At 38.1% G+C, this 15,900-nt stretch overlaps 1 protein-coding gene across 10 annotated transcripts in view; it reads right to left on the bottom strand.

Annotated features, from left to right (window-relative positions):
* The window catches only part of DOCK10 (dedicator of cytokinesis 10), a 122,022-nt gene that overhangs the window by 23,266 nt on the left and 82,856 nt on the right, over positions 1 to 15,900 (bottom strand). For 8 of the 10 annotated variants that reach the window (XM_032697899.1, XM_032697901.1, XM_032697892.1 and 5 more), the window contains exons 25-41: positions 15,370 to 15,439; positions 12,198 to 12,311; positions 10,905 to 10,976; positions 10,348 to 10,494; positions 9,218 to 9,301; positions 6,463 to 6,559; positions 5,846 to 5,890; positions 5,234 to 5,409; positions 5,002 to 5,118; positions 3,905 to 4,016; positions 3,067 to 3,188; positions 2,867 to 2,981; positions 2,633 to 2,699; positions 2,423 to 2,470; positions 1,650 to 1,751; positions 737 to 861; positions 242 to 354 (exon numbers count right to left, since the gene is read on the bottom strand). In XM_032697899.1, the coding sequence (XP_032553790.1) occupies positions 242 to 354; positions 737 to 861; positions 1,650 to 1,751; positions 2,423 to 2,470; positions 2,633 to 2,699; positions 2,867 to 2,981; positions 3,067 to 3,188; positions 3,905 to 4,016; positions 5,002 to 5,118; positions 5,234 to 5,409; positions 5,846 to 5,890; positions 6,463 to 6,559; positions 9,218 to 9,301; positions 10,348 to 10,494; positions 10,905 to 10,976; positions 12,198 to 12,311; positions 15,370 to 15,439 (1,726 nt within the window). The remainder of the gene's footprint in view (positions 1 to 241; positions 355 to 736; positions 862 to 1,649; positions 1,752 to 2,422; positions 2,471 to 2,632; positions 2,700 to 2,866; positions 2,982 to 3,066; positions 3,189 to 3,904; positions 4,017 to 5,001; positions 5,119 to 5,233; positions 5,410 to 5,845; positions 5,891 to 6,462; positions 6,560 to 9,217; positions 9,302 to 10,347; positions 10,495 to 10,904; positions 10,977 to 12,197; positions 12,312 to 15,369; positions 15,440 to 15,900) is intronic. The other 2 variants (XM_032697896.1, XM_032697895.1) reach the window with 2 other exon arrangements.

The raw sequence follows: 15,900 nt of genomic DNA, 5'->3' as shown, positions 1-15,900 counted from the left end.
CAATTTCAAGTAGAGCAGGGTTTTACCTAGCCCTGGATATGTGTTTTTCTTCCACATCCTTCTATTCAGTTTGGATACTATGAGTCAATTCTTTTCTAAAAGACCTTCACTGAGGACTGGCATGTCTTATTTCCCTATCCTGCTGCCCCAGGCATTCCAAGTTTTCTGTGTGCCTGCTTCGTTCCACCACATATCCCACATGGCACCAGTTCAAACAGAAAACAAACCCAGCAAAATATACCTGGTGATTCAGAGTGTAAAGACACAACAGGTCGAGGATTGTGAGGGACACTTCTGTAGCAATGTTTGCCTCTGTGTCGACGTACTGCACAATGTCTGTTTCACTGGAGGTACCTGCAACATATAAAAAGTAAGATGACAAACAATCTTCTAAATGTTGCTGAAGATGATTTAATTCTCAGTCTGGTCATTAAGTATCATACAGTAGAGATGGGGTTCTAACTGCACACTTAAAGGGATATTTTGAAGAAAACTGCTTATAGGAGATGAAAGGAGGGGAAATTCGAGCCAACTTTCACTGGCTGCACCAGAGATGTGAGTATATCCTTGCATTGTTTCTGTTCATCCTCAAAGGAGGTGAGAAACCTAATTGAAAAGTGGAATAGACAACTTTGTTCTCATAATTTTAAGAACCTTCTGCCATAAAAAAGTCTATACAGAGCCCGACCTAAACCCCACAGAAGTCCAGAGTGAAGTAACTAATTTCTGTACTTACTTGCAGTGCTACTGTCTATCATCTGCAAGAGTTTGGGGTTAGAAAGTGCATTTTTGCCACGGATTATTGGTAATGTTTGAGATCTGTGGTGCTTGTGGCCATCGTGACCTGAAGTAGAATGCATCCTGAAATTGAAAGGTACCATTAAAAACAGAAAAAAAGAATATATTATTATGCCTGTTCTGAATTTTTCCGTGTCAGTTACTGCAGTACTTCTCACAGGCTGAGTTAAACAAACTGATGCAAAATTTTTCAGAGAAACAAAGATGAAGAAAATCAGTGAGGTGGACAAAACAAAGGTGCTGTGATTTCTTGAGATCACAGGGGACAAAACATACACTGAGCACTGAAATAGAGCACCAGCTTAAATAGCTGGTTGATGTTTAGAAAACTGTCTTTGGTTGAAGAGAAACTGAGATGAGTTCTGTTAGCTCAGAATATAAGAAAAATATATCCTGCTCAAGAAAGAAACGATATGGTTACTCTTAGGTGAAAAAATTTTGACAAACTGACAATGACAGTAAAAATATGTGTACATATGCATGTGTTCTTTTAATCCTCTTGGATGCTGACAAACATATCATTAATTTATAATGAGAAGCTTAGAACTAAAATACTAATGATTATAATAATTTTTAAAGGATCTGAGCTGAAAACAACAGCTACTATTTCTGCAATACTGAACAATATTGATAGTAACTAAGAATTCTTCTGAACATTACACTTTAAACAGCAGCTTGTAAGTCAAGTTGAAGTTAAAGGGACTCATATAGTTTACAGCTTTGGAGGCTCAGAAATATGTTACATGTTTTGTCAGCCTCTTTTTGGTCAATGCTGTGGCAGGGTATGAGGGCTGGAGGGTGACAACAAAGGTTTTGTTTTTACACAAGTTAGTAATACAATGTGACATTACCACTGGGAGAGCAGCCCCGATGCCTGGCCAGAGGAGTTCGAACCTTTCAGGGTTCCATTATTCTGGGTGGCCTGAACAAACTTAAAAGCAGCAGCAATTTTCCTGTTAAGAGAAAATAAGTGTTAATCTGTTACGGAATGTGACATTGATTTTTTGCCACGTCCCTGAAGAATAAATGCAGGCCTGACAAAACCTGCCGTGGAGCATGAACTGGTTTATTTGGCGACCTTTAACTTTTACACTGTATGACATATAGATCAGTTCACAGTGGTAACATAAAATAAAAAATGAAACATCAACTGAGATAAAGCATGCATTTCACATTTCACAGCTGAACACAACCCCCCTTTTTTGTCAGAGAGTACAGAGAGGCAGAACATTATTTTTTTTTATTGCTGTGAAACATTTATTTATGCCCATTACAACTATTCTTTCCATGACTTGGATAGAAATCCAGTGTTCAAAGTTCCCTTGTTTGGCATATGAACAGAAATACTGTTGAGAAAGGCCCAGTATTTTGGGTTATAAATGCAAGAATGGTTGTATATCATTGCATGTAATTAATCTTTTGTAGCAGGTATGCATTCAGACATCCAGAACACCCTGATAAGATTGTTTCCATAAAAGAAAAAATGAAGCATACATTGGCTTCAGTATGACAAACTGATGATTTCAGAAGAAAATTCATAGATACACTGTTAACCTCATTTAAGTCTAATATAATGCTGTGATATTTAAATACTATAGCATACAGTCTGTAACTAGAGAATTACCTTACAATGTTGCGTTTTCCTAGATATCTGAAATTTTGCAGACAAACCCTGAAAGATAAAACAACACATTTTATGTCTATTAATGGTTTCATACTTACGAAAAATATCTCAGCCTATTCCACTAGGTGGACAAACCCAAAGAGAAATTGTTTGCAGCCATCACTTTAGAATATTCAACATTAAAATCAAACAACCACAAAGTAAACTTACTCTAATATGCTGAAAAAGTCTGTTATTTCTGAGAATGGTGCTCGCAACCAGTAGGAAATCAGTGCATCTAAAGGGAGATATTAAAATATATTATATATCTGTTATAGCAAATTAAACTTGACCCAAAGCCTGCAAAACACACTGATAATTATTTTAATTTAATCTGTGTTTTAATTCAGCATTCACAGTATTTTACAACAATATAAATTAAGTGGTGAGCGCACATTTTCTTACCTTCTGAAATGGTTTTCATAATGTGAAGGAAACACATAAGAAGACTTCTGGTTTCAGCTTGATCCAACTTGTCAAAACGAAGAGTTGATCCAATCAAAGACAAAGGTCTCATGATCTGTTGAAGTGACAGCAAGGGGCCTTGTTTAGTATAGTGATAGACTTCCACCTCTGGTAAGTGTTTTCAACAGTTGCACATGTACCTTTTCACACGTGTCAGTTCTCTCACTGTTTTTTTCATTGGTACTTGGGTTAGATTCAAGACTTGCTAAGGAAGCTCTGGAGTCAGCATGGTTTGCTGCAGAGATAGCTATTGATGAAAAGGCTGTAAATGAAAGTCATAGCAAACATGCTAAACTAAAACATTTATGGATACAAAAACTAACAAAAAATGGAAAACTTAAAAGGTGTCACATGCTGGATTGAGACAAGTGCTTTGATCTTCCAACAGCAAAGCTATTGATGGGTATGTTTAGTACTGAAAACATGCAACAAATCGAAGTACAATGATTCAGTTTCCATTTTTCATGGCATTAAAATGGCCTGTTGCATTCTGCCAGGCCTAACCTAAAGCCACAAAAATCAGAGGAAAGATGCCTGAATTCACTTCCTTGAATTTTGAAATGGGGTTTGGAGGAAGCGAACAAAGTAAGTTGTGTTTCTACTATTCTGTTAAGCCTGGAAAAACTAAGAAAATTTGCCTCCAAGAGACAGAATTTTCCAGGAGAAACCTTGGAATTATTCTTAAATCAGGCAGAGACTACAAGAATAAACTCAGGCAAAGGGAATTCTGAGAGCCTGAATACTGGCATCATTCCAGAGCAGGAGAGAAAGTGAAGCAGTGTAAGAAGAACAGTTTCACCAAAGAAATAAAAATCAATCCAGAAACACCCACAGGGAAGAGAAACATTGCATACCATGTTTCCCCAAATATTGTACAAAATGGGTTAATGGCATCCTCCATGAATACTAAGCAGAAAGCACAATGGATTGAGGTACACAGAAATCTGACTATGTGTGTGTTCAATCTGTTATTTGTACCTGCTATAGAGTTCAGAACATCTTTGGAAAAGGACGTGTCCACAGAGTTTGCATGTTTCATTGCTGTCTGGCTCTGAAATCCTCCAGCTGTGCTCAAGTCATCCCTAGATCCCTGTATTTGAAAGAAACAGAGGAAAGTCCAGTAGGTGATATCACTCATAACTTTGATAATGACAGCACACCCAGTAGGCTTAGATGCTGAGTTTGAGAACCTACTTTCAGTTGTTTGGACATGACAGCCTCAAAGGATCAAGGTTTGCCATAATATGCCAAATAGTTACTTGCAATATGAAACCCTCTCATAGTGGAATTTGTAAAGGACCCGGGCAAGTCTAGCTGTGTTTGCTTCTGTAACACTAACACAGCACGGGGAAAGGAAAATTAATTGCCATTAGCAATGCTCAGATGAAATGGGCTCTTGCTGGAAGCACTGAAAGACACAACACCCCTGCAGAAACTGGCTTCTAGTTTTTAAAGCAGGGCTACAATTGTAACACATCTAAACTTTGAAGAAACAAACAAACATACTCCTCCAGATGCACAGTTTATACAGACAGTTTCTGTGGCAGTAAAGCTGCTGCTGTACCCCTTCCCTCCTTCAGTTACTTGTATGCATTCCCTCTCTCTCCTGCTCATGGTATAGCTCATGGTCCCTCTTTGTACTGGCTTTGGGTCCACCACGTAACCTTGCAAAGAATCTGTGGGCAATGGGAGCTTTTCTTTACATCAAGGTCTCCCAGTTTCCGGCCAAGGGACCTGCCTGAGGACACATCCTCAGCCCCCAGCCTGCAGCAAATGTACTGGGACTGGCTGGGGCTCCAAACTTCTAACCTCGAGTTTCCAGCCCTGTGACAGCCAGTGTCCTGAGGCTGTTCCCAACCCTGCCAGTAAAGACTCCCAGAGCCCTGCAGGTGCTCTGCAAATTGAGACTTTCCAAATGAAACTTTGCAGATGCAAATATATCAGCATTTTCAGAACTGCATTCTGTTAGCTAATACGTGACCAGCATAAACTTGGACCTCTTCTCACCAGACTGATTGGGTTAGAATGGCTCAGTTTGATCATTTCAGTGCTCCAAAAAAAATCACATGAATTACCTGATTGGAAGTATTGATATTGAAGAGGAACATATCTTTCATGTAAATCCTTGGCATATTGTCCAAAAGCATTCCATAGAGTGGCATGTACAGGTTTGCTATTTGTGCCTGTTTTGCCTGAAAATGAAACATACAACATAATCCTCAAGAAACTACTAAACATATACCAGTGGCTAAATATGTTTAGCTCTTGTGTAAACAAGCAAATGAAAAGAATAAACAGTTTCTTTACCGGCTCTGCGTATCGATCATCAAATGAATGCTTTGCCATTAAGTTTTTAAGCACAGCCAAAGCTAAGTGCCTGATATCCTGGTCTTCTTGCAAGGCAAAACCAACCTCCCGCAGCAGGACTCCAATTAGAAAATGCTTACGGCAAAATTCATTAGTCAGTGTGTACTCTGGAATATCTTGGAACAGAATGGACAAGAATGCTTAAATTAATATATAGGTTACATACATCCTCCCTGTCATTTTTCAAATTTTCCATCTACTGTTAAACCTCGATTTCTTGATTTGACTGCCTCATTCTGCTCCCTCACTTGCCAGAATGAATTCATCTAATATTATTATTTATCAAAATCATGCAGTCTCTACTATTTATATATAAATTCCCACATGAGCATCTCAAATGTTTTGCTCATAAGACTACTAATTTCTTTGAGGCACAAATTGTTGGTTCCATATCCTAGCTGGAAGGGTTCTTAAAAACCACAGAGATTGAGAGCAATTCCACTTTTGAAAACAGTAAATAATTTTTGTCTAAATGCTGTGGCAGCAGTCAATGTAAACCTTAAAGCTCTTGATGTACAATTCTGCTCACTTATGCAGTCATTTTGTTCATACCTGATGTTCGATATTCCTGTGCTGATTCTGGTGGTGTCACAGTGTCTTCATTTTTCATAAACATAAAAATTAAGCAAAAATAATGCACTTTTTAATTATTAATTGTAAAAAACATATTTGCTTTGCCTTTGTTTTAAAAATTTGACTCAAATTTGAATTAAGCAGCTTCTACTGTTAAAAAAAAGCTGTATGTCAGAACCAAACGCATTTTTTTGATGCCGCAAACTGAAGTAAAATGAAGACGAGCCCATTGTTTGAGCTTCTTCCCTTTCTGTTGTACCTTTTGAAACCCTTCCCTCGTTCACCACCTCCCATGGCTACTGCAGTAGCCTTACTGATTTAGTAAATCAGTCATCACAAAGAGTCCAATTCATGCACCTCAGAACTTCCAGTGAGAGCCGCCTCCCACCCCCCTCATTGGCCTGTCAGAGGTTGCATTTACTTACAGGCATACTGAAATTAAGTTATTTTTATCACACTGCTTAAGTACCACACCCAAAAAACTGTCTGAGGTTTCAGAGCCTGATAAGAGCACTTGAGAGAGTTAATTATTATCTGCTCTTTGAACCTCCCAATAATTTGCCATCATATAGAAACTCTCCCAGGAGGCACCTTACCAGGAATGTTTGAAGACCTTATGGGCAGGCACAGAGGGATAAAGTGCTCATGATGACAGACTTCTTGGAGAAAGTCAAATTTGAACTGATGTAAAGTCTGAAAATCACAACAGGCAATACCTCAATTCAGATTAAAACAGGGGAAATGGTGAGACAGAGCTCCACTACTACTTATCTCTACCTCAAACTTCACACTCACACTCAACAACAAAACCTTACTGCTTGTTAGGCCAAGCTGCACAAATAACATGTGCTTTTCATCTTTGTTATCAAAAGAATTTGTCACAGATGAACAACCTTTTTGGATTCTTCAACCATGATTTTTCGTTGAAGACATACTAATAAACCTAAGCTTGATCCAAACTAAATATTTAAGGTATATTTAAAGCTACGCTGGGTCTTTTGATGACATATACTATAGTATATAATCATAGTGAAGTATCTTCTCCAGTTCACAGAAATTTCAAACCATCATAGTTATGACTTCTCTTTTTATTTTTTTTTTTACTTCCTTTTTTTTTTCTTTTTTTTGCCAGTCAAATACAAAGTTTCAGCCAAACAGGTCAGATCTAGAACTTACTGAGAGTAGTAAAAACTTCCTCTGTTGATGCCAGTGAGTTCCAGCTCCAAAGGATTTGGGTAATATATAGTTTTGGTATTATTTCCTTAGTATCTCCCTCCAAAGAAGCCATCCATGATCTTTTGTGGAGCCTTACAATTACCTCAAGAATTTATCATTCCTACTATAATGATGTGACACTGGGATATAAAGATGATATATGATATCCAGTAACAAATTTTTATTTCCATCTTCTCAGCTCACTGTTTTCAGTGGCAGAAAGCAGTTATTCAGGGCTACCCTGAATGCTCTAGCATTAGAAAGCACTTGTAAAAGTCTTTTAATTTGCACTATAATTAAATTGCAGCATTTCTGCTGCCACTGTCAGGCTAGGGTACCTGGAACATGCACTTTTCAGAGTCTACCAAGTAGTGGATAGTAGGAAATTTTTCCCTGAAATGTTTTCTTGCACTTCATCAGGAACACAGCTGGACATGCTAATGGCAAATAAAGAAGTGAAGCATCTGAAATGCGTTTCCCAAGAGGAACTGTGACATTTTGAGGGAACACAGCAATGAACTGGTTTCTAACGAGGTATTTCAACTTTTGAATAAATATTTCTCAAAACAATCCTTAAATGTCAAAATATGGAGTACCATGAGGGATATTTCTGTGGAACAGAATTACAATTAATTCAAACTGCACTGCTATAAATGGGTACACCAACAAAATATTCAGGCAACAATATACACTGTTACATTTTCTGAAAAGAGAGGTCAGATTGCAGGTTGTCTTTTTGATACATAAATAATCCAGTTAAAGAAGCAAAAGACACACAGAAAGAAATCTTGCAGCACATTTAGAAGACTGACTCTTGCTTAGGCATTGAAATGAAAATGATGCAAGGCCTCTCTCTCCTTGAGGTCAGAAATCTCTGGTTTTATTTTGTGACTATTGTTTTCAAGTGCTACAAAGCCTGTTCCAGCAGTACATCTGTCACAACTCTGCAGTGATTCTGCTTCCAACACCCTGGCAGATGGACCTGGAGGGATTCTGGCAATGCTCACACACTTACTGCCAAGGAGGTGCTAAGTGCTGCTCTGCACACTGATTAATCTCAGGTTTTTCCATTGGCCATTAATGGGCTTTTTTAATTAAACATCTGTTTCTGTGGTTGACTGTATGTAGGGAAGATTGAAATGTGGAAACAGTTTTCAGATTGCATAATATTATTTACAGAATTATAGACTTTAGGCTATGACATCAATAATTGAGAGACTCCATTCTACATCTGCTCCAGAGATTAGGTGAAAGACCTGAGAGCAGAAGGAAGTTGGTTATAGTAAAAAGCAAAGGAGACCTGAAGTAATCTCACTCTAGCTACAAATGCCCAGATCACCACTAAAGAATTATAAGAAGTTGATGGATGAAAGTTTTGTAAGCTTTTGGGGGAAAGATGAGTCATTCAAATTGTATATCTTGAATACATTCTGTTATCTATATATATGCTCTGGTACGGTAGCTCATAAACTCTGGTATGGAAGAGAAAAAGCCTGTGACTCATCCTGATGGATGAAGAGCAAAGGAGTCAAGCTGAATAATTTGGGGCCCTCTCGCTGTTTGAAATTTATTGTTCAAACTATATCAGTGACTACTGCAGGTATTGTAGAAGAAATTCAGGCTGCAGGGAATTTTCCTCATAGCAAGCACAAACTTTTTTGGAGCAGATTTGCCTTCCTGCATCATCAGTGAGGTAAGAACATGGCATTCATGGTTACAGTCTCACTTGAGTTTACACAATGGTAACTCCTTTCATATGCTCTTACTTCATCCTCCTCAAAGAAAATTAATGCCAATTGCTGCTGATCTTTATGGACCAAACCACAAATGTACTCTCCAAGAATCAAAGATTAAATTCAGCCTTTTGAATGCTTTGTCCTGAGCAGTCTGCAGAGTCTGCTCTTACAGGTCTCAGTGAGTAGTTGTTTGAACATGGCTATTTACTTTCAGAAAATTGGGATAGGTGGCTTGAAACCAGAAGGTTTTAATCCATATTTACAGTAAATGTTTTCACTGACTTGAGTTCTGAGCATGGTGAAGTCGTGGAATCATAAATAATTTCAATACGGAAATATTCTGCTAGTCAATCACTTTAGAAAAAACAGAAACAAACAAGAAAATAAATCAAAACCATACCTTGCTATCTCCAGCTCCAAACATACTTATATAATTGTTGACCATCTTGAACACAAACCCACGATCCATAAATGTAAAACAGCGCTAAGAAAGCGGGGGAAAAAAAGAAGTATTATTTTATAGCCAAAAGGAGCAGTACATGGCCTCACTTACCTGGCTGTTCCCTTTGGGTCACCCACACACTTGAATTGTTTGTGCAGATGAGGCTGGCCTTCAGCAGGGCAAGGAAAATCAGGGAAATGGCAAATCTGCCTTGATCTTTACATTTATTTTCAGTAACAATAAATTGATCAAACTTTTCATTTTTACTGTGTCCACAGACTAAAATAGCCATCACAGTGTACAGTGCACTAGAGAAAGCTTATCTAATGGAAGTCATTCACATGTGGTACCACTCCATTGTTAGAGGTGGCACATGATGGGAACTGACCTGAACATCTCTCTCAGCAACAGGGCAGTGACTTGTGAGGAATCAGTCCAGCCACAATACTCATTGTCTGAGCTGTGTTTTCTCTCTGGGACCAAGTACAACACTACTACTACAAGCTCTTCCTGACTGATGAGACTAAATATTGACAGAAGTAAAGGTTTTTGAGTAACTGGTTCTACAGTTACTGACATTTTTAACTTGCAGAGTCAGCCTACCAGATAGAGAATGCAATCTTCAGTTCTCTCCTTTTCTGCAGTTCCTGAACTCTGCAAAACTAGAAAAGCCCTGAGCCTTCTGCCACACACATTCAAACATGGTTCCTCAATTAGGAACAATTAATCCACCCACAGTCATTCAGAGCTATAGCATTTAAAGAAAAAATACCAGCTCAACTCTAACTACAGTCTCATTCCTTACCAAACTTTTTACCCATTTGAACGTAATGTAAGAATCTCTAAAAGCTGAAAACTTCATACACAGAAATGAATTACAACTGATTTAAAGCAGACTTACATAAAGCTTTTTGCAATCTCAAAGACCCAAGGCCACAGAAAACGAAACAATCCAACACTGAAACTGGAAACTGAGCCATCATTCACTCAGAATTGGTTTTAATCCCTTTGACTGGACTAGAATAGTTTCTAGTTTGCATTAAGTATGGGTAAATAAGTGCACATGCTGTAATGACAAAACATCTCACCTTGAGAAATTTGGCAGTGCTGTAGTTTGCATTCCTGGTTTCTTCAAGAGAATCCTTGTACTTCCAAAGAACATGGTCTGCTAAAATCATCACAAGGGTATCCAGCTCAGCTTGAAATGATTCTGGAAACCTCCGAGTTCGAGAAACCTAAGCAGGGAATAGATCATCAACTTGAGAGTGTATGATGCTGCACATTAAACCTGAAAATACATTCATGCCAACAACAAAGACATTAAAGCACAGGCCATTCAACATAGAAGAAAAGTATTCCTAGAATTCCATGGATCTATTCTGAGAATAAACTCCAAACAGAAAAATCTGTTCCACAGGGAAGCGGGAAACCTATCCTCAGTTCTTGTACAGTCAAGAATAGGTTTGAGCCTAGCAGGTAATATAATTTTTTTTAGGTAAGCCAAATATTTTACAAAGTATAACAGCATTTATTTTATTGACCAGTCAAGGAGAAAAGTTCAAATATGTGTATTTCCCAGGATTCTGTATTTTATATTTTCCCTAAGAGAAGGATTGTCTATTTGATGAGTTATTCATATACTTACCTTTGTTTTGTTTGTATCAACCAAGTGCTGTGCCATTGATTTTAGGATAACTGCAAAGAAGAACCAGGAATGCTGTTCAAAAGAAGGAAAGAGTGAATGAAAAACAATTACTTGAATAAATACTTTATGATGCATTACCATTTCTTGCAGATGGATTGCATGTCTCAGTAATGAACAATGATAAAAACTATGCAACAAGTAAATTTAAAAACCTAAGTGTCATGTATTTGAGTAACACTGGATTATGTCCTTAAGAGAGCTGAAGCCATCAGCATTTTGTCATTGTGGTTTTGTGCAACAAGGAGCCCCCAGGCACCACTCCTATAATCTTCCCATTCCTACTGAGCACGGTCTTCATGGCTTGTTTGCAGGTAACTGGCAGGAAAGTGTGATGCAGAGAATCTCAGAGAATAAACTCCTTTGTTAGTTTCAGCAGACTGGAATTTGGCACAGAATAAGATGGTACTTGTTTAAAACATGAACAGAATGGTTCTTCAAATATCGTTTGTAACAGTGAATAGGTGGGATACAGATATCTGTATCCTCAGATATGTGAGACAAATACACTCAAAAAGCTTACAAATTGCAAAAAAACCCCCCAACCACCCCTAAACAAACCCAACCACAAGCACTTTTGGATGGCCTAGGTTTCTTCCTGCAGGCTAGCATTTCTGCTTTTTTCAGCCCACTTTTTGCCATTGCAGTGGCTCAGCATAGGAAATCAGAACTGGTTCTTTTTAAACAAGTGAGTGTATTTTTGCCACTGGGAATTCCTGAGCTGGACTAGCTAGCTCTTGTACCATAACTGAGAGGCTCAGTGATGGGCCTTACACATGTATGAATTTCTGAGACCTGGTTTGATATGAGAAACCTCAGGAAACCTCAATCATTCTATTTTGGTAACTGTTAATCAAAGGTGATTATGAGAGGAAATCAGATGTAAACGTCCTACATACAGATGAATATTTTCCCTGCCTCTTCCAAATTAAAAATTAAAACAAAGCATCCTGAGAGTAATTGCTCACATCATATTGTGTAAGAATTAGGTTTCCAACTCAGACAGAGCTGTAACAGACAGAAGGAACTTTTATTATGCAAACCACATTCTGAGAAATGTGTTATGCTGAGAACCTGCAGCAGGTGTGCTAAGTCTGACTGTTGAATCACTGCAGGATGTGGTTTGCACAAAGCTCATACAGGGAAAGGGGAGAGGAGAAAGAAATGAGACAAGTGAGTTTCAGGCAGAAGACCAGTAGTAAAACTATAAATGTGCTAATTCAAGCTATCATTCACCTTTAAAACCTGTTTCACTGTTACTTGTTCATTCGACTTCAGAAGACCAGTCATATTCTTGGACAGCTCCTCATGGACAGTTCTTCCATCAAATGATTTGGTCCTGAACACATACTGGAGAAGAAAGGAAAAATTAAAATTATCAAAATGTGCATTACAACAAATATAAAAAAACCTCAGTCGGTGACGATAAATTATTTATATACAACCAACAGCTGGCAATCTTTGTTGCCAAAATATCTCAACCGAACAGTCCATTCACATAAAGTTTAGTTTCCCTGGCAGTAATGGCACAACACTGCTCCCCTACAAAATCTCAGTTTCAAGCACAACTTCCTGTTGATTTCAGCTTAATGTGAATCAAGAGGAAATTTTGCTTAAAATCAGCACTTGAATTTATTTTTTTAATAGAGCATAGGATCCTGACATGTCTAAACTGCCTTTCAAGCCAGCTCACCAGGAAAGAAAAGATTAAGCAAGCAGAGGAAGTATGGAGGGTTCTTCACCCACCTAGTCAGGGCCACCTTTCACTTGCTCCTTTCTTCCAGTGGCAACAGCTAGTCAGAGCTGGGAACAACTCTTCATCCTGAAAGGTGTAGTGCACCCACTGGAGCTGATAGAAGGGGAAAACTATACCCCTCTCAGAAACCAAGCCCTCAAGAAAGGAATTTATCTACCGAGTTGCTCGGAACTCATAAATCTACTATGAGTTTTATTCAACATATTAAGCTAGCAATTCAGTACCACTGAGCCTTCCCTTAAGCAAGAGCTCTAACAGTGCATCAGTTGGGACCAAATACCTTTTCAATACAACCAGGTTGGCAAAAGAAAGGAATATCCCTTGAAAATATCTTATTAGTATGCAGCCTTGTTTCCATAGCAGATGCTATAGCTTCTCCCTATGCAGTTTGGCACTTCTGGGTCCAGTTACTGAAGTCAGGGTAATTTTGCATTATTACTGCATTGTGACTCACAATTCTCAACTTCCTTATCCCCAAAACAGCATTTGTAAACTGGGTATTTGTTTCCTTACAGATGGAAAAAAAAAAAAGAGATTACAGTTATTGGTTTCTGACTGCAGCTGGAAATGGGAAAACAGGCTACATGAACTTAGCTTAATTAAGCTACATGGTGTAGCTTAATAATCACCTGTAGTTTCAAAGATATTTAGCTGGTTCTTTCAGTAGGTGTTTACCACAATTTTTAAAAGTTATTGAGTAGCTGAGGTTTCAATACCCACTTAATTAACTATATTCAAATGTTACAGGGGTTATTTATTTTGGAGCCTGAACAGGTCTGCTGGACTTCAGCAGAATTCTTCCGTGCTTAAATTGGAGTACTTGAGACTAAAATTGAACACCTCAGATGCTGAGGTACATGATCTGTAAACACATACATTCATAAAGTATGAAAGTAAATCTATACCATGGAAATATCAACCAACAGTTGTAAACACTGAAATTGAACTGTTTTCCCATTTAGCAACCTAACTCCTAACCTATTTTCATTATTCTGCCCACGAACATGCTAAAGTTTCCAGTTTATCAGGAACATATTTGCTTTTACTTTATTCCTAAAACTAATTTAAACACCTCCTTCCAAACTTATGTCACGTATATTACTCATCATCCACAAATGAAATGTACTTCATGAAAACTACTTGTTGCATCATACTGTGTGTGATGCCCATCATACTGTGTGTCTCTCATAGCTTCTTTCCATGACTATGAGTGGTTTCTCATTGCTATCACAACCTCCATTAGTTCTGCCATCACTGACCAGAGCAGGTCAAGAGACAAAGTGATGGCAATATCTACTTCAATTCTTCTAACAACCTGCAATTCTCCTCTATGTTGCTATTTGAAATACACAAATAAGTTAATAAACATAATAATCAGAGATTTTACAACTTTCTCATTACTGATTCATCTAGTATGACTACAATAAAACTTTCCAGCCCTCTCCCCTGCAACTGAAAGTGAGAGAAAAGAATACAGGCAAGTGAAGGGAAAAAATAAGTGTAACACCCTAAAGTGCCGATGGATTTTTCTGCCTGTGCCAGTAAGAGGAGTTAACGTATGCTTCTACTTAAAAACACGCTGCTTCATAAAATTCTCAGCTTATAAACCTGTTACCCAAATGTACTGATGATGAGAAACTTACTGGCCAACAGCATTATTCATACTCATTTAATGGATATTCAACTGTTACAGAAAACAAGATCATCTTTAAAGGGGCCACTCCTTTGTTATTTTAAGTTATACTACAGCTTGTCCAGAACCAAACTCCCTACACAGAACATAGCCATATATATTCTAAATATATCCTATTCTTCAAAATAATAATGGATGAAAAAAGCTGAGTAAACAGGGAAAAGTTGTGAGAATCTGAACTCCACAGATGAGAAAAGAATTCATGTACAAGAGCAAATGCAAAAACATGGGATCTTGAAACTCAAATTGTAACTTCATAATCAGAAGTTGAAAAGCTATAGGTTCCTAAGAGACATGCAGCCACCTTGCAACCATGAAAAGCACCAAGAAGTACCTCGTTCATAAAAATTACTTGTGGACCCTTTTCAACTGCAATGAAGGCAGCCCTGTACCTATATAGTATAGATGGCCAGATACTTCATAGTGATAAATCTCATCACAGTCAAGAGGAGTGCTGCATTAAATATCTCTTGCTAGTATCTATCTGGCTGAAGTTTCATGATCCTTCATGTAGTTATTTCCCCCTTCCTTCCTTCTCAAACCCTGCATGGTGGGAAATTCTCAGTTTAGCACCATTTCACAAAGACTGACACTAAGGCTACACTCCTAGCAGTTCAGTGGCAGTGCATTTGCACCAGGTTTTGCTTCTAAAATGTAAGTTCTAGTTATCAGTTGAGTGCACTGCAGCTTCCTGCTCCCATGCTTGCTCGACTTCGGTATCTGATGGAAAAAAAAGCTGCACCAGGCAGAGGAGACCTGAGCAATTCCTCATTCTCCTCAAAGGAACAGTTTTTAAGTTAGTTTCCTCACTACAGTCACACAGTCACTAACAGCAGAAAGTTATGATGCAAATGCAGGAAAAGCCACAAACAAGTACAATCAATAAATAGGAAATAAATGCACAAAACCACCAAACCCCTCCACCCCCCCAACAGTTAACACTACAACGGCAACCATACCGTCACATAAGAATTGATGCAGTTGTCTAATTGTTCTTCATGACACTTAGCAACAATGTTGGTAAGAACTCTGCAGGATAAAAAAAAGAAAAAAAATTGAGCTGTTTTGTGTCATAAGGCAGAGAAAATCCACCTGGTGCATCACATTGTCCTGTTACTGTAAGCTCAGGTAAAACAGTCCGTGAGGGATGTGATCCAAATGATGAAGGGCATGTACAGAACCTGTCCACTGGGAAAAAACCCAGTCATTCCTCGGGCCCTCCACTTGCATGGATTGTGCTGTTACATATGCATTGGCCAAACAAAATGCACCCAGTTTTAAGGATAATGTACTGTCATCACAACAAAAAAAAATGTTAACCAACTAAAGCTTATACACATCTTGGATACTTAGGAATAACAAAAATCAGAGTATGTTAGTGAAACAGAGAGGCAAGAGCACCTTTTTCTGGGAATGCTACTTGTTTGGTTCTCTCAGATCTTTTTAATTCTGTAAATTCTCTGATATTTTGCATATGATGTCATTGTTCA

Source organism: Chiroxiphia lanceolata, chromosome 10 (genome assembly GCF_009829145.1).
Source record: "Chiroxiphia lanceolata isolate bChiLan1 chromosome 10, bChiLan1.pri, whole genome shotgun sequence".
Lineage (NCBI taxonomy): Eukaryota > Metazoa > Chordata > Aves > Passeriformes > Pipridae > Chiroxiphia > Chiroxiphia lanceolata.
Note: the sequence above shows the minus strand (reverse complement) of the source record. Positions and strands in the feature narration are given on the sequence as shown.